Source organism: Gavia stellata, chromosome 2, assembly GCF_030936135.1.
Source record: "Gavia stellata isolate bGavSte3 chromosome 2, bGavSte3.hap2, whole genome shotgun sequence".
NCBI lineage: Eukaryota > Metazoa > Chordata > Aves > Gaviiformes > Gaviidae > Gavia > Gavia stellata.
Window position 1 is genome coordinate 38403240 of NC_082595.1, and position 22695 is coordinate 38425934.

Sequence of the window (22695 nt, forward strand, 5' to 3'; positions counted from 1 at the left end):
GTGATTTGTCTTTTTTAAAAAAAAAAAAAAACTTCTGAAATTTGGTATAAGAACTGGTGTACGTTCCTCTAAGGTCCTTTTTTTTTTAATTTTTTTTTTTTACCCCCAGAACTTACCTTTGGACTTGAATGGTAGTCCTCTAGGTTGTGACTGAAATATTTTCCTCCAGAATGAAAGAATGCTATGTGGAGAATATGTATTCTCGCTTATTCACTTATTTTTAAAAAGTAATGCCGTAACTGAGCTCTAGGTAAATTTTCTGAGGCATTCAGAAGAAGGCTCATAAGGGGGGGAGAGAGATTCAGAACAGAAGTGGCAGACAGAGGACGTTCTTGCTGCTAAATGCTAGCTTCATGGGGTCAGAGACTTCACGTAGTAGGTGTAGACAAGAAAGAGTGCATCTCAGGCAAACAACTGAAGGGATTCAGATATCCAGCCTCTGTGGGATAATATTTATTGCCACTATTTTCCTGCTTCCCCCTCCACCCCCCGCCCCCCCTTTCCTGGCCAGCTCTGATATCTCAAATGAAAAGCAATCTTGAACGCTTCTCATAACTATTTATGGATGTTGAGTTCAGCTACTCTGCATACTTGGTAAGGTTAATTCCCAAGGTTTCTCATGGGTGTCTTAATTTCTGACATGTGTCAATTTCTCTTTTATATGCAATGTCTGGACATTGGCATCTGGACTCTGGAGATGCAGGTAGATTCACCGCTTTCTTCCGACTCTGCCGGAGAAAAGCTGGTAATTGGTTTTTCTACTTGGTCCAAGATACACTATGTCTCTTCTGGTGGTCAGGGTCTGAATTTGCAAATTCCTAGCTGTATTTTCTTGTCCTTCTGTATGTTTCTGTCTCCTTCCTTGTCTGTGTACTTTCTTACTTGGGTATGTGACTGTGAAAGTTGTGTTTGAATTGCTTGACTGAATGAGCAGGGATAGTGTTGATTTCATGAACTTGCTGGAAAATCTTAGTTTTGCTCTCAGCAAGAGGTCCCCACCCAGCCGGGGAGGCTTGTGCAGTTCGGTGCTGGTGGCTGTGCTGGGATTGCTCCTGTGAGCTTGGCTTTGTTGAAATAAAAACTTAACTCAGTCTTTCAGCATCATGTGTATGGTTTCCTTGTGCTTTCTGTTTGTACTGTGTAGTAAGTTCACCACCATGTGCCCAGCTTTTTAGACTAAGATTTCTTTCTTCCATTTCCTGCATGCATTGTTCATAAATCCTAGTCAAAGGTCTGGCAATAACTTGTTAATGCAAACATGAGACACACGGTTGGTCTAGTCTGCCTAGCTTCCAAGTTCGTAATGGATTTTGTATATAGACATAAGGGATGTATATCTGCGATGGTCCATCCCTCCCCCTCCTTCCTTGTCTATCATTTGCTGCTATTGGCACTGTTCCAGTGCCAGAAAGGGAGGAGAGACTGACTCCTGAGGGCTAAACTCTGCAGCACTTAGTTGGAAGGTACTTGGATATTACAGTGATGCTGTCTAAAAGATCTTTTGATGAAGGGGATCATGGCAATGCATGTTTTCTAACCTGGTTTATGTTAAATGACACTTGGCTTATTCCAAAATAACTTTGGAGAATTTCTGTTCAGGCCCACAGTGCTGAAGCACTTCTGCTGCATTTCTGTGATGTTGGTGTGGATGAGATCGCTATTTTGTACTTGCAATGTTTACCAAGCCTTTCTAACATTATCCTGATATGTATGTTGTTTTTTTCTTCTTTTTCTAGGATGATACAGCACTCTTTAGTGGAATTTAGTATCTGTTACATTTTTTACAGATAGCAAAGAAAGCCTGTTGCAGCTGGCTGTGATTATAAACTACTGCCAGCATGCTGGAGTGGGAACTTCTAGGGTAGAGCAAGTTGAAGCAAATGAAATGCAAACTTCCTTATTTTTATAGAGGTATTAGCCATGAAGCTTAATTATAAAGTTTGACCTTTTTTACCTTTAGAAAAAAGCCTGCCTGAAGCTGTGAAACTTCTGATTCCCACAGGAGCCTGGTATAATTTCTGTAAGCAGTGGGCTGGACTGGAAGTGCTCACCTTCTCCTCCATTTCTACCTCCCAAGCCCTGCGTGGTTTTGGGATTGCTGCTGCTGCTTGAACCTTCCTGCTCCCCAGCAGCAGCAGAATCTGACCATGCCTTGTATCGTAACAAATCTCTTGGCTCTTCTGTTCTGTAACAGAAGGTGGGATTTAGGGGATGGGAAAATATACAAATAAGCTCTGTGATCTGCTCGCTGTGTTTGTGATCCATCCTTGGGCTCTGAGGGGATGGGTGGGCTGTATGATTGGTGGTGGCCAGATGCTGTGGCTCGGAAGTGAGAAATGAGGAATTCCCTCCTGTCGTCACCGCTGCCCCTGCACAGCTTCCCAGCAGACTTCCTGGTTGGAACAGTAGTTTTAGTTCGGAAGTAGGCTGTTGTTGAGACTGGTTTTCTGAAGCAGTGAAACAAATGGCAAGCCAAATACACCATTAGAGTGCCCTTGGTGTTTTATGGCCTGAACTGGCTGTTGAGGGCATGGGGAATTGAATGAACAGTCATGATAGTAACTGAGAGGAGCTCCAGCTGTTCCCATAGTAGTCACAAAGTTCTTGCTGTCTACAGCTGGACACATATCCTTGTACTGTCCTGCTCCTTCTCTACCAAATACTGAAATACAGACTTTGAAGTGTGTTGGAGCAATTCCACCCCATTCTCGGGGGAGGCAGCGAGGGCTGGGACAGGCCCTGGATGCTTCTCCAGGCTTGTTTGTCAGATGGAGTTGGCAAAGCTCTCTGTGGCCAAGCTGGGCTTAGCCAGAAACCTTGTGTTGGGGGTGGCTATGAGTCATGGTCTAGCTGGCTGCTGAAATGCCGTTGTAAGGACGTGTACAAGTTAGAATTCTTTTGACAATGTTCTCCCCCTCATGTTTGCCTGTACCTTCTTTTGTGTGCTGGTGGGAGGAGTTCAGTGGTTGCACCTGGTGCAGACCCTGGTCCTGTCCTGTTCTCTGCTGCTTCTTTGTCCCAGCTGCCTGATCTTGCATGCTAGAGACAAAATGGGGTGGGGGGGAATGCAGTATTTATATTCGGTGTCAGTAGGGATTTATGCTTACTTGACTGGGATTGTACTGGGATGCAATGAATTGGTCTGCCTCATTGATTTTTGACCCTCCTGATGGAGGGTCAAAAAACCAATTAATGGCTGTATAGCTCAGGGGTAGAACAAGGCAAGGAAGATAAGTTAATTATGGTGGAATGGGAGGTGCAATATTGTTAGTGTGACAGCACCTGATGATCATGTGGGAGTGAGAAGACTGAACGAACTATCTTGTGATTTGCTTTGAGAGCTGATTATTTATTTACGTATGCTTTCCTTTACAGTAGTGAGGTTTTTGTTGTTTTCAGGAGAAGTAATTGAGTATATGGAGGCAAGTGGGGAGAAAGATAGGTGGTGGAAAACAGCAGGGCTGGGGACAGTTATTTGGATGTAAAGGATCTAGGGTCAAAGTAGACTTCTCAAAAGTGCTGGGTAATTTAGCTCCTTAACTCTTTGTGGTCATTTGGCTGAATCTACATTAGAGCTACTTTTCAATGACCCAGGGCCTCGCATACACTCAGTAGCACAAGTTTACCGAAGGTAGATAGTTGTTGGATTTTGTTATTAAGTAACATCACAAACAGTTTAATTGCATCTGGATGAATTTGTTTCTGAACCTTGCCACCCTTCTCCTAAACTCCCTTGCTTATCTCGCAATCTAAGCTGTAAAGGTCTTCATCGTGGGGATACCCTTTTTTTCCCTAATGTGTTTATGACGATAATATGTAATGGGGGTTTGACTTTTTTCTGTGGCTGACCTGAAGTACTTTTGTGAATAGAAAGTGATTTATTTTTTTTTCAGACAAACTTTGTTACAGGGAGTGGAATGTATCAGAGCTCAAACTGATTTTTAAAAATCAAACAAACAAAAGCACCTACAAGCAGATTAAGGAAAACAAAGAAACAAAAAGAATTCAGTCTATGATCATGGTACAAAGTAAAAAAAAAAAAACCAAAAAAAACCCAAAAAACAAAGCAGCAATACAGTTTTACAATGCTTCATTCATACAACTGTCTTAAGCTAGTACAGTTAGAATGAGGGAAGGGTTCATAAATAATAGAAAATTTTATATGACAGTATAACTGTCTGTGGGAATACTACAGTTAGTTATTAAATTATTGGTAATGAACACAGTCTGATGTCTGGTTGAATACAGGTATTATAGAGAGCTGCTCAAATTTATGACAAGCTGAAGGCAGAGTAACAAAGAGCCCAGAGGGCTGTGCACTCGTGTTTGTGTGAATTACAACTGCCATACAACTAATTTCTGTGTTTTGTTTTGTTCATCTCCTCCCCCTTTATTTGTATTGGAGTTTTACCAACCTATAAAGACTTCCTTTTTTTAAAAGTACACCTCTGAACAAGCTTAATACAACTTGCCTCAGAATTAGCTTTGTGAAGTTAAACTGGCTTTTGCCTGTATGTGTTGACAGGCCTGCACAGAGAAATGAGGCACGCTTTTCAGTAGCACCCTGTTGTGCTTGAGAATAAGAAGTTAAACTAGTAAGACAGTAACCCTGTGAGAAAACCTACTCAGTGCTTGGTAGCAGCAACAAAAATGAGTAGGGTAGTAGGAAAAACAAGACGAAGTAGGGAACAAACCAGCAAACATGTTGTGCCATTCAGAGCACTTTGCTTCATGTGCTAGGTAGATTGTGGGGTTATAAAAGCCCATCTGCTGAATGGAGTGAGGGTCCTGGACACACAAGTAGTGTTTCAGAATCTCAATCTATCCACTTTGGTGTAAAATCTTTGAAAAAAAATACTTACATTACATACTTACGTACTCATAATCATGAGTGTACCCACTATATACATATTTTTAAAATACATGAAAGCAGTCATTGTTTAGTCAAACAGGGGAGGGATAAGACACTTAAGAATTTGCTTTTTTCCCCTTTGAATTTAAAGGCTTCAGCTTTAAAATGTTTTTGCAAAAGTTAAGTGACATTTTACTGAGCCTGTTGTAAGGTTGTTGCAGTAAATGTCAGATGGCTTCATAACCGATAGTACAAAATGGGTGTTGGGGGGAATGAATAGCAGAAAAGCCGCTGCTCAAACCATGGATGAGACTGCGCCTGTTCACACTTCAAGTTGAAGGTGTGATGCTTCCATAAGGTGACCAATAATGTTGTTAGTTGTTAGTATAGTGTGTGCATCTGTGTTTAACCCTTAAATTGCTTTAAAATCAGCTAATAAACATGTGTATCATTGACATTAAATATTTATGCGGGAATGCTGTGCTACATATGTTGCATTACAGTAATTGTGAAACAGGAATTGTGTTTTGGGGCCTTCATTTTTCTCTCTTGGGAATGTGTGTGATTTGCCAGTCAGTCTTGCACAGGAAGACTTCTTGGAACTTACTGTACCTGTGGCCTCTATCTCAACCTTCATATGATATAAGCTTTAAATTCAAGTAACACTCGGTTATGTCGGTGACAAAAGCCATACCGGTGGTGGCAGCAGTAGCAGAGTTCAGCATTGTACCATAGTACTTTGAGAGGTAGAGATGGGGCTTTTTGAGACGGATACCGTGTGATTGCAGGCTAACTTCTGCAGTGTATGCTGAATTTGCTTAGAAGGTTTCTGGGAGTTTTATTATGATATCTTAGTGGGTGGTGGCATTTGAAGAATAAAAGAATGCAATCCTTCTGTCCAGTGTAGCTCTGGTAATTACTCCTCCGCACACTTGAGCTTAAATAACTGAGCCCAGTGTTTTCCATTTGACCTGGCAGAAGCCTGCAAAGGATATGCCCAGAAAGCTTGCTGAAAATTTCTTGAAAACAAGAGAGGGTGTAAACATGCGACTTTTGCTGGCTTGCCAGATTGAATCAGTTACTGCCCCTCAGCTGCTTGCTGCTGCCTAGTCCTTTTTCCACCATGTCTCCACTGATGGTACACACTGGTGGTTTGCATGAGCTTTCCTTAGCTAGTGTGGAGATGGGTGAGGTACCTGCTAACCCAGCTATTACTTTACCTCTTCAGCTGATGTGTGGGCTGGGCTGGTCCCCAGCCTCTGCTTGGGAACCTGGGCAGGTGGCTTCAGATGGTGCCTTTTATTTGGGAAAGGATGTGTACCTGTCTTTTCACTGCTGTTGAATCTCTGCTTATGCCTGTGTGTGTACAGTTACTTTTAAAGAGGCTTGGGACTTTTTTTTTGTGTTTAGTTGTGTGGGTCTTTTCTCCCTCTAGGTAACAGTTCAGTTGTGCCATGTGCTTTGTCTCTTTTCCACTCTTCTCCTTTCCTGGTCCCCTGATACACAGAAATGCTGTGCTAAACTGAAGAGCCCTCCCTCTGAGAGCTTTAATTCTACTTCTGTGGCCCTAAGAAAGCAGGCTGATGCTGTTTGTTGCTCTTTGTTCTTATCTGATTCATATTGCTAGTTGGCAGTGCAGCATGGTGGCTCTGTGTTGTCGTAGCTGCTGCATGATGGTCCTCTGTAAACTGACCTCAGCCTCAGACTAGCTTAATAATCAGGTTCCAGTAGGTTCAATATTTAACAAAGGACATGGTTTTACCTCACACTTTATCTTGCCATGCTAATTGGTGAGGGAGGGGAGAAAGAAGGGCCATTCATTTTAACAATAGTTTTAATGATGCACTCCTAGTATCTGATAACTGTGATGCAATAATTTTTGTTTTTAATACAGCCTTTGTAGAGTGTTATACCTACCGAAACATCTGATGTTGGATTATCTATTGAAAGAGACTCTCTGGCCTTGTTGCAGTCTTGGCAACCCTAAACAAACATACAATGATTTGCAATTTGTAGCTTTTAAAAGGAGGTCAGTGGCTAAAGGTTGTGAATTGGCGTGTAAGCTTTTAGCAGTGAGTGCAATTTAACTATTGGGACAAATTAACAAGAGGTATAGTATGTCTGCAGTTAGCTGGAGGCTTTAAAGAGGATTGAGCTGGAGCATATGTTTTGTGTGGGGCTTTCTTTCTTTTGGTAAAGGGGTCTCTCATGAAAGTAAAGCCTCATACTGTGGCAGCAGAGTAGGTAATTTTAAGACAGGTTTTCTGTAGTTTGGAAAACTTTGAGGGTTGGCTCTGGCATCATGCAGGAGAAGGAACGGTGTGGTGCCTGCCCTCATCCAGCTGGGCAGCGCGTGGTCCCCAGGGGCTGCAGTGCTGCCCCAGGACCCTGGGCTGGGTCCCTGCACCCGGGCTCTGTGCTGCGTCGCTGCGCTGACTCCTGCACACCCAGTGCAGCCTTCCCGTGCTGAGCTGAGTAGGAATGGTTTTTTAGTTTTTTTGACTCTGTTAACAGCAATGCTATTTCAGAAAGAGGGGTGCTTGCCTTGGGTCCTTGGCAGGAGGTAGGTTTATCCTCTGGGAAGTGGAGTGTCTAACAGGAGATGTGTTTGTGTTGGACATATAACTCTGTCCTCTTTCTGTAATTGCTGTATTTAGTCTTAAGAGACTAACTCCAGTCAGCACAAACGAGTCAAATTTCTCATATGTATTTGTCAAAATGTGCTAATGGACAAGAAGCTGCTTGCAGGAAGGCTGTCTCTGAGCTGCCTACAGTCAGCTATATAACCATAGGGAAGAGTCTTTTTCTCTTTTTCCTTTTTTTTTTTTTGCTTAGTTTTAGGGTGCCTCTGATAGTTTCTTACTGACTTCTAGCTTTCTGGACTAGGAAAAGACAGCCTGTTTAGCTTAGGGAGCTCTCTACAGTACTCCTTCTGTTCAAAGAAGGAAGGGGGAGACTTGGGGCTCCTAATGCAGGCTTTCGACAGATCCCTCTTTTCCTGGTGAGCAAAACTCCCCATCCCCAGCATGATGATTGTGGGAAGTCCAAAGGACTCCGTTAACAGTTCCTGCAGAAGGCAGAGCAGCTTTGCACAACACTCTCTCTCTCTTTGCCCTCTGTGGCTTTTCCTTTTGGAAAAGGATGAATAAAATACATTGTTGCAAATGGGAAGGGAAGTAGACTGTCTGGGTGGGAGAAATGTAATGCTAATTTTAAAAAGACTGGTAATAAATATGTATACTTGTGACAGCTCAGTGGCAGTACACAAATAGTGTGCTCTAAATGGTACAGCTGAAGAGTTAATGTCTTAGAGGGTGCTATCTGATCACCCATGTATCATCACAGGGCATTAAAAAAGAAAAGCAAACTTCTAGATGTTCGAAGCTGCAGTTGTTGATGGTGCTCGGCTAACCACTAACGCCTCGGTCATTGCTCTGACTGTGCCACTGTTGAAATGTGCCTGTGATAAATTTAACTGTGATTGTCTCCCCTCCTTCTCCCCCAGCAGTAGGAGATGAGGGTTTTAGCTTTCGGGATGAAGGCTGTGGTTGTAGCACTAGCTGGTAGAGGCGTCTTCAGCGAAGGTCTGAAGGCTTTGGCAAGCAGAGGGCCATGTGCTTGCTCCAGAGCTGCTCTCCAGGCTTCCTTGTGCACTGTCTTTCCCCTCTGTCCAGCCTGAGGCAAACCCCAAGGCCTCTGCACAGCCCTGCTTGGTCTGCTGGGGAGAGTTGGGAGGATTGGCTGCTCCTGTTGGCTTAGTAAGGTTTGTTGCTCTTCAGAGTGTGCATATATAGAGCATGTGTGTATATATATGTATAGGGAGTGGATAGGAGTGTTGCATCTAGAGCTTTTAGCCCTTCCTTCATCCCATTTTGTGGTACCTAAAGTTAGAAGGCGGTTAGTACTTTGCTGCTGTAGCTGGTGGAGAGGGAAGAAGAAACTCCTTCATACAGGAGCTGTCTCCTGTGGGGCTCCAAGTATTTGATATATTGACATACAGGCTTTGGAGTGCTCTGGGTTGCTCTTCTCCTGTTGACAGGACTGTTCTTATTCTTTTAGTTTGTACCCTGGCCAGAGTTTGTTAGCAGAAGTAAGTTTAACTAATGTAAACCAGAATGGATACCTATAGAAGTGTGCTCAAAATTAAATCAACCTACATAACTGTAATTAAGAATGAAATCCTATAGGTTTCCCATTCCTCCTGCCTACATCTTCTAGTTTGAAAATAATGTACCAGAAGATACTTTCTAAGGAAAAATCCCTGTGCAATTTAGAAGGAAGCTTTGAGATGTTTCTGTTCTTGGAGGCGCAAACTGACATTTACAAAATGAGCAACAGGAAAAGGTACAAGTAAATTGTTCTGTTATTATATTCTTGCCGAAGCCATTGCTTCCCAAGCTTTGGATTGCATCCTGGCATGTGGAGGACAGGGGAGTGAGATGTGTTTTGGAGACAGTACCTTTTCCTGCAGCAGTTCCACACTCCACCCCCACCACCCCGACACCACCCCAAAGATGAAAGAGGAACTTTGAAAAAGAGTAACTATAATTGTGGAGATTCTTGAAAGGTGTCACAATTTGTTATCTACAGTTGCTGCTGTTATTTCTTTTGCGAGATGAGTCAGTTGGCTATTTGCAGCAGCCACAGACATGCTGTTTTACAAGAACCATGTGTGTCAAGTGCAGCATGGCTGAAGCACTGCATGCTGGAAGGGTTTGGTGTTGGAGCTGCCTGTGTGAGCCCTGAGAGGGTATCTGTGTGTTATCTGTACTGCAGTGCTCCAACAGCTGCCATACTCAAAACTATGTTCCTCTTCCACAGTAGTGAGGGCAGTTACTGTACTGCTAATTCCATTTTCAGGAGAAAGCTTTATGCTGACATGAACCTGCTGTGTGAAAGGAGGTTTCAACAGACATGCTAAAAACTCTGTTATCCATCTGAAGTTGCTGTGGGTTTCCTGGAAGTAGGGGTTAAACTAATGACCAGTTTCCATCAAAATGCAACAGGCACTTGAAACATTACTTTCTAAGTTCCTGTCTTGCCTTTTCAGCATCCTTCTCCTTAGCATTGCCCTCTAAGCTCTCTTGTTTCCTTGCTCAAGTGTTGTGTGGTCTGCTAATTCAAAACATGTTTGTCAGGCCGGCGAAAAAAAGTCCTGTCATGTGTTTGTGGTGAAATAAAACATCCTGAACAAAATTACGGGGTGTTAATGTTTCACAGCATGAGAAGTGCTTAACTAGAAGCTCATTATAGCAGTGTTATAAAGGCTAGGGCTAGAGACATAGCGCAGGAACCCTGCAGAAGAGTGTGCTCATCCTTTAGGAAGGAGAAGGCTCTTGGCTCGTGTATGATGGAGAAGGAAGAACTCTATCTCCTTGTTCTGCTCCTAGAAGAGATCCTCTAGGTTTTTTCCCTCCTCCATAAAACAAGCCTTTCTCTGTGGACTTGTCTGGAAGAGTGGAAGTTCAGAGCAGGGTTAACCAGGGGCTGCTTGGAACAAAGCTAGAAGGAGGGAGACTGTGAAAAAGAAGCCAGTTTCCTCTTCTCAGAGTCAAGGCATTCAAGGGTCTTGGAAGGCTCCCAGAAGGCAAAGAAGAAATGGAAACCAATCTCATTCTAGACTGCCTTGCATACAGGGGATTTTTATAATTAAAGGATGTTGCCCTCTGTTCCCATTGTTGTTTGCCACTGTGAACTTAATTTTACTTTGAACCTGGTGCTGACTTCATACATGCTGGGGCTGTGATAGAGAAATGATCTTAAGTATTTATGAGCTCACCTTCAAATGAAAGGATACAGTTCTCTGGGGTTTTTTCCTCTCTTTCCTTTTCCCCCCCACCTCTACGCTTTTTCACTTTCCTGTTCCCCGCTGTGCGGACTGAGCTATTGATGGGTAGTGTTTCATGTATGAAGTGTGGCATTCAGACCTTCTCTTCTGCAAGGACTGAGTTGCCATCTAAGCTCCAGTCCTTCTGAAAACTGTTGAAATAAGCTTGTCACGTGTTGAGCCTAGTCTTGTTCTTCTCCATGCTTTGTAACACAGGGGCAAGCATAAAAACACGTGATTTCTACTTACTAGACTTCTACTTAGGCTTTGCTCTACTTCTGTCTTCCCACTGTAGTTTCAGCTGGTCTGTTTGGCTGGTCTTTTTTATCTTACATGATGATAAGACGACTAGGCAGCCAGCCAGCTGCTGTTGAACTATAATAGAGCCAGTGGTATGCACAAAATTTGATTACTGCTGTCAACACCAGAGTGAATAAAAGACAGCACATACTCCAGTCTGAGAGCTGCTAAATAAATGGCCTATTGAATTCTGTAGTAGTAGGAATAAGACCATCTTCTCCTAATGAATGAAGTGGTTTATGGGTAGGGAGTGTACTAGTGTGTTGAACTCTTTAGTTTGTTTAAAAAAGCAAAAAAAATCCTCTTTTGCTGCCTTCAAATATTACTTTCCCCAAAAGCATCTATTTCTCTCTTATCAGCTCTTGCGGTTAATGCGTGGATTTCACGCTTAGTATGTCAGATTTTGGCAGAGGCCATAACTTCACTTTTTACAATTTAGCTTAAAAAAAAAATATTCCTCCATACTAAAGCTAACTTCTTTGCAGATAAGTTCTGACATGAAACTAATTAATATTAATAATTTTATCTCCATTTAGACAAGAGATGCACTGTGTTTAATTTAAAAACAAACAAAACCCCCTCTTATTAAGTTAGAATATACACTGGGATTATTTATTGAAATGTTGGATTTTCATATTAAAACTTGGTGTTAGATTAAAGCTGTTTCTGACATACATGATGTAGTTGCTGATGGCAGGCAGAGCTTGAGAGCTGAGGTTCTCTGGGAGCTCTCTGGTGAATGAGTGGTTTCCCTCAGCCCCTCTAATATCTTCATGTTGAAGTTCAAGAGACTGATGGAGGGTCAGAGGTTGGTGTTTCTCTAACTGCTCTCACTGACTGCACACCCTTTCTTTACTGAGGAGTGGAAAAACCAGAAGTGTTGTAACAAACTTGTTAATCCCTGAAACTCGTACGTATCCTTCAGTCTTGGCAAGTGTCTGATGGAGAGAGTCTTAATTCATTTATGTATGGGCCTTATCTTGGAGTGGCAGGGACCAAGGTGAGATCAGGTATTGGGTCAACAGGAGAGTGCTCTTGGGGAATGCAGACCAGTCTCATCAAGACCTGAAAAAAGGGAGTTCAAGTGCTGTTGGTAAGACTTCTGGCATATGCACATGGCTGCTCGCTGTCATAGTATGCTTGGTAGAATTGGCAGCATTTTTTTGTTTTATGCTTTTGAAGTGCCTGGCACAGTAAAATACAAATATTTGTATTTGCTATGGCAAAATACATCGTTATTGTTTGTTTTTAAAATAGGAATCCTAGCTTTAAAACTTTATTACCTTTCCACATTGCTCTTGTCTGCGTGTTCCACAGAAACGTTTGGTTACAAATGTCTGATTTAGCTCCCTGAATGTATGGCTAACTTTTATTCATGGAAACAAAACAACTCCCTTTGTGTGTGTCTTTCAGGCTTTAACTTCGAGGAACTCTTAAAATGGGGAAAAAAAAACCCCAACCCAAACAAAGTAAGACCAACTCTGGCCCCCAATAAAATTAAAAAAAAAAAAAAAATCTTAGCTTGATTTCTGCACACCACTACCCCACCCCCTCAATAGTGTCTGTCTGGTATGTGACACAATAAACTGTCCCAACTGAATATTAGTAAAGAGATGAGAGCTGTATTTAGAACAGTTGTCTGTTAGCATAATACAACGAGACAGACAAATCAAATGGCATGTCTTTCTGATTTTGAAAACAATTCTCCTGTGTACAGCTCCTCTCTGGTCGTAGTGCCTGTACTTCTGGGTTATAGTTAATCTTCGCTTGCGTTACTTTTTTGTGACTATTGGAATTCTGTACAGTTCAATATCCTAAAGCATGTAATCTGGAATTGCACATCTTTCATAACTACAGAATCCGGAGTCCTCTCAACTTGATTATAAAGTTGACAACAGGATGTTGAAGGTCAAGGGATTGGATTCGCCTTCTGTATTGGTGGTAAACACAGCTTAAAGGCCAACTTGCAAAATAACTCTGGTGCTATTGTGGCCTTGCATTATTAACCTTCGGCTTTACTGGGATGTGGTCTGTCTTGTTTGGAATTACTGCACAGTAGAAATGGCATGCCTAATCAGAGTTTGTAATTTTTGACATGGTGGTTTATTTGTAGAACTTCCTTTTTGTGCTGAAATGTTGTGTTAGAATTTTCTTGTGCTGTTTTGAAAGGCCGTTAAAAAATGTGGATGCTCACCTTGCAGAGTTGTTCTGGTTTCACGTTCTATCGCACATGTGGAAAAAGTGTTATGGTAATACTGCAAGCTTTTTGCAAAGTAAATGCTAAAAATATTTAGGATTTTTAAAATGAGTATGGTATTTGACCAGAGAGGTTGTTTTGAACAGAAAAGGAAACTTGCCACCTTCTTTCCTGTTTTCTCTATGTAGAATTTAACTCGTCGGTGCTTTGAAAGCTGGAGTGTCCTGTTTTCATAAGGAGTAGCAAAGCAGTGTATTCATCTGGTTTTAAAGAGGAAAAAAAAATCTCCGCTTGAAGTCTGTTACATGTTTACGTGCAGCCTTTTAAAAGGTTTGTTTCCTGAATGGTTTTGTCAGTCACTGTGTAGCTGAATGTGTCAAACCCTCTGAGGAAAACCAGTGCTTCCCTCCCCCTTGAAATCCCAGCATGCAGTTCTTGCACGGGGACTAGCGTGTACTTCCTCTGCATCTTCACTTTCCTGTTTTTCAAAGAGTGAGTTTGACCATGAATGTTCAAACAGCCAAAAAAGTGGTGTGGAAAAAGTCCAAGGTTGCTGTGCCTCGGGATACCGACAGGCAGACCTGTTACCTTCCGCTGGGTGAGTGCATGCCTACCTATGTTTTCAAGACTGAGGCGGATAGAAGGATACAGCTATGTGGCTCTGTTTTTATCTTCTACACCTGATGCAAGCTGCTTTTCTTAATTTTGTTCAAGTATGCTGGCTCTAACAGGAGCAGGTTGTGGAAGGCATGGCAGGAAACAGTTCAGGGGAAGGCTGTTTTCTGTGGCGCTGCTCCATTGCAAGTGCTGCGTGAGCCCTGGCTGCGTCACACCTGCAGCCACAAGATCCTCTTGGTAATGCTGGTGTCGTGGGCTTCCCTTTCACCTATAGCATGTTAACTTTTTCATGGTGTAAGTTTTATTGTTGTTCTGTCTGATTGAAAGCCTTAATGCCCCCATTTTTCTTAAACTATGCATTAAGTTATGGTGATTTCAGTATTGAGTTGTGTTTTGATTATCTACAGTTCTTCTTACTGTGTCTTCTGGGACTTTTGAATGCACATACTTATAGTAATGCCTTCACACATCACACTTTTTTTTTCCACTTTGGTGGTATCTCCAGGGAGCAGTATTTCCTGTAATTTGGAAAGAATATGTTTTGGAGAGGGGTGCTTCAGAGGGGAAGAAATTGGGGCTGTTTCTCTTTCGTTTTCTTTCTGCCATCCTTTCCTACCCATCCCAATTGAAATTTCATGGATTGACTATTCTGTTGTTTTGTGACGTGGGCCAAATAATATAAGTTGGCACAGAAAAGGCAATTTGAGGATTCCTAGTACCTGTGAATATGCTGTTTAGATACAGTAATTGACAGATGGGGACTGATGATTTGTGAATTGGTGTCAGAACTTCACGGATGCAGAACCTGCTAATCAATAGAGAATTTGTTCCATTTGACTTGACTTTTGATGTAGCTTTTTTGGTACAAAGCTGGAGTCAGAATATGGGTTTTTAGAAAAATCCTCTTAAGGTGTAGCAGCGTAATGGCTAACTTCAGAGTCCCAGCCCATCATTTTATTTTAATCTCATGTGTGCTTGCCTCTAGAACAATGAGGTGGATTTGGATATATGCCAGTTTAGTTGAGAGCAGAAACTTTCTCTATGGCCCAGTCTGAACTCTGTTAAAACTGACAAAAATGTCAAGAAAACTCAGTAATGCAAGTAGAGTTGCTTTTGACTGACTCTAGAGAGCTCTCTAAACTACAGGTTGGAGAGATCTGGTGTTCTTCAAAATCTGCATGTATTCAACCTGCTAATGAGGTACAGCTGGAGTTGCTCACTCTTGGAAAGTTGGAAGTTGGAGAAAATCAGTTTGCTTCATTTTTAACCTGGGCTATTATTGTTCAGGGAAAATGTTTGTTCTGGCTCTGTGTATCGGTGTGGGGTTTTTAGGACTATTTATCACATTTTTTTCCTTTCTTCTTTTATTGTTGTATTTCTAGAAGAGCATAAACTTGGGGCAAGTGTGATAACCAGCCATGCAACTAATTGATGAACACTGCAGTTGTGAAAATTCTAAAATGTTCTTCTATGGGATAATAGGGGGGTCAATCTCTTTGAGGTTTCCTGTCTCAGTCCTTCAGGTGTTTTTAATGTGTAAGTGCCAGTGCGTGTACACAGATAATATTTGGTGGTGATTGTGTGTCTATGGATAATTTCTCTGATGGTGCCTGCCCTAACTGGGGTTAGGCTAAGGTGTAAATCCCCTAGTTGAGTAGCAGCTACTTGGTTGCTCAGGTGCTTTATGTGATTGAGCAGAGAGTGCTTAGTGACTGTTTCTTAAGGCCTGTTTAACTCCCTCTGAGCTGAGAGCCCTCTTGTTTTTGAAAGCATGTATATCATGGCTGGTATATTGCAGTTACAATTTCTCTTAATCAAGTAGTGGAATTTTCCCAGGAAATTCCTTGCATTATAATGTTCCTAACTCTTCATAAAGCGTAGAACTGTAGATTTGCTTTCCAGGAGAGTGACGGTCTCAAATTCACTGTCATCTGTTCAGGCTCTCTTTTTTTTTTTTTTTAATATTATGTATTTGGAGGCTGTGAGGGACCTGTGGCTTTGGACACTTCTTAGAAGGGCTTGTGTTGGAAATGCACAGAGAAGGGGAGAGCAAAAAATCTGAAAAAAGGTAGAAAGTGAGAGGCATGGAAGGGAAAAAAAGAGAAAGAAAAACTGAAGGTAAAAAATTAAATCTGGTCGTGGGGCAGGGGGGAAGCCTTTCTGTGAGATGACAGAACTTTCAATAATGCAGTACTGGAAATACTCAAGCAGGAAAAAAATGGATGGAAAAGTTGGGCGGGTTATGTGTGTGCAATCGTTTCTTCTTCACGTCCTTTGCTTTTCACACAAATCCAGAATGTAAATTACAGGGAGACTTTTGAGATGTTTAGGAAGCACCTGGCATGCAGCTTTGTGGCTAGAAGGTTTAGGGGTGAGTATTGGCCTGTAAGCATTGGAGTGTCGGTAGAGGTGTGGCTTTGGTTTTATTGGTCAGCTGCTTGTTGTGAGAACTGGCGGGGACTGGAGGAAGGGAGGTTGAAGCTCATATCTGATAAAGTATGTGAATGTAAATGAATTAGTTTGGGTGAAACCAAAATGGATAAGACTCTTCTGTCCTCTGAAGCCTAATCAACATGACCATTTTTAGTCAGAGATTGGTTTATGGCCTAAAACACACTAAATAATAATTTAGCTCATCTAGCAGGGTGTCCTTTATAAATGTCTAATCTCTCTTAATAAACTTTTAAGCTCTCAAGTCAGTGATAGGTGCTGGGAGTTTGGTGGCACTGGGAGGCTGCATGGTGCCTAACTAGAACCAAAGCTAAAGCTGGCTCTTTATCTGGGAGGGAAAAAATGAAGGGTTCTCGTACTTTCATCACCTGTTCAAACAAATGGGCTCTCTTTTCTTCATTGCTGTTCCATGTCATGGGAGATAATTTATATTCTTTCAGGAAACCTTCGGAAACTGTTCCAGGAGAACTATTGGGCTATTTTGTATTTGTATATATATACATATATACAAATATATATATTTGTATATATATACATACTCTGCTGGTGTAGCAGTACTTGATGTGATTATTTTTTAAACTATTTTTTTTCTACCTCAATTGCCTCATTACCCAGATGGATGTCACCCTGTCATTTGAGGGGAGGCTGCTCACCCTATGTTAAGGAGGTAGAAAAAGATGCCAGTTCTGTGAAACCTTCTTAAAGGGGTTGCCCTGTGACACTGTTTCTCTAAAACGTCAACTCTTGAAGCCAATAAAGCACTCTGCAGTAATTGAATAATCTATGTTAGCATCTTAGCAATATGACACTATATATTATTTGGTTATTTTTTTCATACAGTTGTCAACAGAAGCAAAAGAGATCAAATTACATTTTATTGTGTGAGCTAATAGTTGTGCAGCCCCCACCCCAGTTATTAAAAGGAGTGTTATTTTTGTTTTATAGCCGTAGAAAATAATGGCAATGACACGACTGAGGCATTTTGCAAACCAACAGTTTGCAAGCGTATCTTTTGAAACTCTGCATTTAGCTTCTGTTACCATTTGGGTCTCCCTTCATGATCCGATAGCCTCCCTTTGGAAATCCTAGGAGCACTAGCCTACAAATGAAAAGCTTCCTTTCAGGTGGGAAGGAATTTACCTGTGTTCCCACAAGATATATGCAGTGATATCAGCTTGAAATTATTTAATCGTGAGACCACAAGCTGTTACAATAGTATAAATAATATTTACTATGTTGTTCATGTTACTATAAGCTCTGTGTTGGTTAGTTTGCTTAGTAGAGCTGTGCTGGACCTCAAATCTGTTTTATTTGAAACAACTCTGGCTTTTAAACACAAGAAAATGGTATCTTTCCTTTTTGGCAGCAAGTGGTGAAGGACGCTTTCTGAAATACAGCATAGCTGTAGATGTAATGTATAAGAACAGATTATGTAGTATTACATAGTTGACTTTTTGGTCTTCAAGTGAACTGATTCTCAGGTTCTGAAGTACTTTTTAAAACTCTTTGTATGTATATTAAACTATTAAATGCACATGCATACTGAGAAAGTGGAAAATATTTTTCTGTTGTCTTGTAGTACAGTCCCTTTTGTAAACTTCAGGGGAGTGTTTTGCTGCTGGACGCAGGCTGTGCTCCTCTGCATTGTGTTGGACAGAGTGGTGCCCGTGACTCACTTCTGCCGTATGGAGAAACCATGTTCCTTCTGGCCAGTGAATAATCTGCCGCTGGTTCGCTTTTATGTTTTCACTGAAATGTTCTGACCCTTAACTGGAGGGCTCCATATGCTTCCTGCCCTCATCCCTGATGAATAGGGCAGGAATTGGCAGCAGTATGGTCTGCTATGTGACCTAATTTGTGTGGCGTCTGGGTGGAGCGAGCTCTAATCTTCCCTAAGCGAGTGGCTGAGAAAGTGAATTGCAGTAATTCCCCGGCTGATCCTTCCAGTGGGTAAAAAGCGCACTTGTGCTGCAGGGAAAGGAGATGCCTTGTACTCCGACACTTGTTACATGCTGAGATGAATTTCTATCTAAGTATTTAGAAAAGGAGCGAAGAAATGGTTCAAGGGTTCTTGCCACAGAAACTCGGAAATGTGGTGGCTGACTTCTGTGCAGTGTGGGGTGACAGTCAACAGCTTTCCCCTTGTGTCTGCCTGGATCAAACCTGGTGTGCAGCAGTGTGCACTGACAGCTCTCTGTAGTATTGACAGTTAAAAGAGCATTTAGTATCGCTTGTGCAGATGGAAGCAGGATGGTTTTATCTGTCTTGCTAAATTTCACTACAGTGTGAATTTTGTACTGCAGTTATAAAATATCTCCTCTTTATTGAGAGGAAATAATTGTTCAGGCTTGCTTAACTGTTCTGGGTCTGGTTAACTTGAAATTAGGGCCTGAGATATACTAACTATGGTATATAGATGTAATGTTCAGTTGTATGTCTGTGATGCAAATAGGGATGAACAGATACACTACGTGACCATGTCCAAGATCACGTATTTCCCATTGTTCTGGTAAACTGGCTAAAAGGAGGAATGCATCAAGGTTTTTTGTGTGGTTTTTTTTTTTTTTCTTTAGCTACGAGGCTAACTTTTAAAAGAAATAGCATGTGATGACCAGGCAGGTCCCGTCCCTGCCCATCCCCTCTTGTGCTGGTAACTGGTTCCAGCCCAGGGCTTTTGTGGGGTTGCCCCTGAGCTGTCCCCCAACACCAAGGCTTCAGGACTGCCTGCCTCAGGTTAAAGAGAGCATCCTGCTGGGCTTCCTGAGCTGGTGAAGTGCAGCCTTTAATATCACTTCCTTTTTCTCTCAGCTATACTTTCCACTGCTAGAATTATACAGCTCAATCATTTTAAGCTTCAGATTATTTTAAAAGGTTCTTAAATGGTTTAATACCTTGTAATGCAAAATATTTTTAAAGCAATTCATAAAAAAGTCTGTGCAGACCATTGAAATTAACTTCTGCTCCCAGCTCAGCTATAGTAAAATCAATATTTACTTGGCCTGTGTGACCTAAGTCTTTTTCTATATGAGGAAAACATTTATTTCAACTGCTGCTTTTAAGGTAGCAAAGAGATAGTAAAGTCGGTACTCTCTGAAAGTAGAGCAATAGATCCCCTCTAAAGCTACTTTCTCCCTTGTACATACAGTCCATATACAGATTTCTGTCAAATTTGTCAGGCACACCCCTTTCTAAAAAGTTAGTTGCTATTTCTCCACCTCTAATGCAGAAAGTAAATAAGATTATGATCTTTTCAGTTGCTGAAATAAATATAAAATTGGAATTGAATATTTGAAAACTAATCTGTATAACTAAATAGCATCTATTTTCTTTTATCTGATTTTCTGTAATGTAGGTCTTGCATTATATTTTTTGACCAAATAATTTGTTACTAATTCTTGTAGTTTTCCTTTCAGTGAATAAGTTATAAGCTTCAGCTTGCTGATGACAATTTGAGATTGAAGGTTATACACTGTGATTCTTAGCAGTGTAAAAGAAAGGCAGAAAATGCTGTCACCTGATGTCTCGCCATCATTCCTATATCTGTTGCCATGAAATCTTGTGTGAGCACTCCCTTATCTTATCTACAAGCAGTAATTCTAGTAGCTTAAAAAAAAAGGTTCCAAGTGTGGGTTACACAGATAACTTCCTTGTGGGGACATGCCTCAACCTTTTGTTTAGTGATCTTGAATGCATGTAGAGTTTCCCTTAATGATCAAGGTCATTTCTCAGTTTAATAAAAATGAGAGAAAACGTTACTGATGAACTTCAGTATCAAATGAGGACTTACTGATAGTGTACTTTGCTGTAGTAAGTAAGCAGTAAATGTGCTGGGCAGTTAAATGGAAGCAAGTATTTTATCCTTTTTGTTTTTTGACCTGTGGTAAGAACTGATGATACAAAAGTTGATGTTAGCAGCAAGAGTTGCAAATGCTAATACCTAGACAGGATTAAATCAATTGCAGTATACCTCTTGTCTTTTTAGTTAATTCTGATGTAGTTTCATTCCTGTCTTTAACATAGTCAAGTGGTATATTCTTGAAAATAATCTAACAGTCTATTATTCCCATTTCAATGCACAGTGCCAGCCTTCTATTGGAGGTGCTTTTGGTTTTGAGTAATTTACCTATCGGTGACTAAGGGGAAAAAAGTGCTTGTTTTAACCAAGTCATTTTATTGGCTTTGCAAGTGAAAGAGAAACCAAGATATTGCTGACAAAGTAAGATATGTTATCCTTCCAAGGTATTTCATTTCGGCAATGGATTAATATCAGAAAACAATGCTGTTTTATTCATCGTTAGAATCAAATTATTTGAGTGATAGTGTGCAATACTATAATACGCTTCTTGTATGTAGAGCATCTTGTTTATCTGGTTTGTTTTTTTTATGTATTTGGTGGTTTGGTGTTTTGTGAATGTTTTATTTTTTTATAGCAGTAAAAATAACTTCAAGAGTTTGCCCTCAGGAGTTGAGCTGGAATTATTTTATGGCCAGGTAAACTAGTTTGCTATCTTATCTGACATTCTTCCCTGAGCTAAGGGGAAAGATTTTTTCTGTATAAATTGCAGTAAGTGTGCCTTATTGCAGTTAATATTGTCTTTATTGACTATGCAAAACAGGTTTGCTGTTCAATCCTTGTGGTGCGTTGACCTTGGTGGCGGCCAGATGCCCACCCAGCTGCTCTGCCACTCCCCCCTCAACTGGACAGGGGGAGAAAATAAGATGGAAAAGCTCATGGGTTGAGATAAGGACAGGGATGTTGCTCGCCAATTTCAATCGTGGCCAAAGCAGACTTGACTGGGGGGGAAAGTAATTTAATCTATTGACAATAAAAATAGAATAGGATGGTGAGGAACAAAGACAAAAACTGAAACATCTTCTCCCTACCTCTCCCCTTCTTCCTAGGCTCAACTTCACTCCTTCATTCCTAAATCCTTGCCCTCCTCCCTGAATGGGAATGAAAAAGCCTGCTTATTTAAATTCTATCTTCAAACAGAATTGGTGTTTTATTTGTGAGGAAAGCTGTCTTTTCTTTGCAGACATGTGCAGTCAACCCTCAGCAAGACCATGAGCTTAAAAACCTGTGGTCCAAAAATTTCCAGATGGTAAAAATGGACTCTTGGTCTGAAACAAAATTAAGTATATCTGAAAATAATTCAAAATACGATTTAGCAAATATGCTAATGCTTGTGGGAGCAAGGTTTGGCTGACAGCGTTTTCTTGTACCTTCCTTTATGGTGTGTGACTCTAAAACCAACACAAATGAAAGCCATGTTGAGGCAAGTGGACTTGCATTAAATATTTGCAGCATCTTGGAAACAGTCCTGATCAGCTGCTAAGCAAGTGCAGTGTTCTGCTGCTCTGTTGTTTTTAACGGCATCAACTGAAGTAGCCTATAGGAGCAGTAAGACTGGTTTACAACCAGCATAAGCAAAAGTAGTAGATGTTTTCTAGCCCCATTTGCTGAAGTCCTGGCATGGTGTTCCTTATTCCTGTGCGCTGCCCTGTCTCCCGTCCCTTTTGTAGCACGCGCAAAACTGCATGCCTTGAAACTGTCACTTTCTGGAGTGATGGAGTATGAGTCATGTTACAGTATGCAAAACAAATGTGCTTTAGTACCATTGTCCTAGTGAATATCCTTGAACGTTATACACAGCAGAGTCATCGCAGGTAAATAATTAGCTATTTTTTTGACAGTGTTAAGGTGCTCTTTATCTGTAAGATAGGAGACTATTTGGCTAGGCTAAAAATAGTCACTCTAGCCCTTTGTGTGTATATATATATTAAAAAAAAAAACACCCAACAACCAACCAACCAAAAACCCACAAAACAAACAAACCCCAAAACCCCCACTGAAACCAAACAGAACCAAACATATCTGAGTGTGTACACAAATTATCAGTGTCTGGAGGAATTAAGAAAAATAAGTGTTCTTCATCAGTTCACTAGTTTAGCATGTAGTCCTGTCACAGCCACTGCTCCCAGTTCAATTAAAAATTGGATGTGGCACTATGAATAAATCTGTAGCTATCTTATTTTTTTTATAGTGTAGGCTGTGGGAGCAGAGCAAAATTGATGCTAGAGTTGGTAGAAGTTTCTGTAAAATGGCTCAGACAGCATGCAAAACAACAGTTGTAGGAAATGCTTTACTGGCTTAGCAGTAGCTCTTGAAGACATTTGAGGCAAGTAGATCATCTCCGATTGCCTTGTTTTATTATTGACTGCTTTGTAGTGGAAGAGTGCTCTCATGTCTAACAAATCATGGAAGCTTTCTTCTTGTTTCTCCATCTTTGTATATTCATTCTCCTGTTGTGTTCTCATACCAGCATAAGTGAATTAATGAGCCTTCACCTTTTGCAAGAAACAAACCAAATATGCAGTTGAGGAAGAGTTAAAACAAAGTTCCAGAATGGTAACTTACGTTGTCAAAGAAATATATTTGAGGGGGGAAGC

The 22695-nt window shown here is 41.1% G+C and overlaps 1 protein-coding gene across 1 annotated transcript in view; it reads left to right on the top strand.

Annotated features, from left to right (window-relative positions):
• The first annotated feature begins 13680 nt into the window (after positions 1-13680).
• UTRN (utrophin) overlaps positions 13681-22695 on the top strand; it is a 359477-nt gene continuing 350462 nt past the window's right edge. The window contains exon 1 of the mRNA XM_059833258.1: positions 13681-13774. Coding sequence (XP_059689241.1) covers positions 13681-13774 — 94 coding nt within the window. The remainder of the gene's footprint in view (positions 13775-22695) is intronic.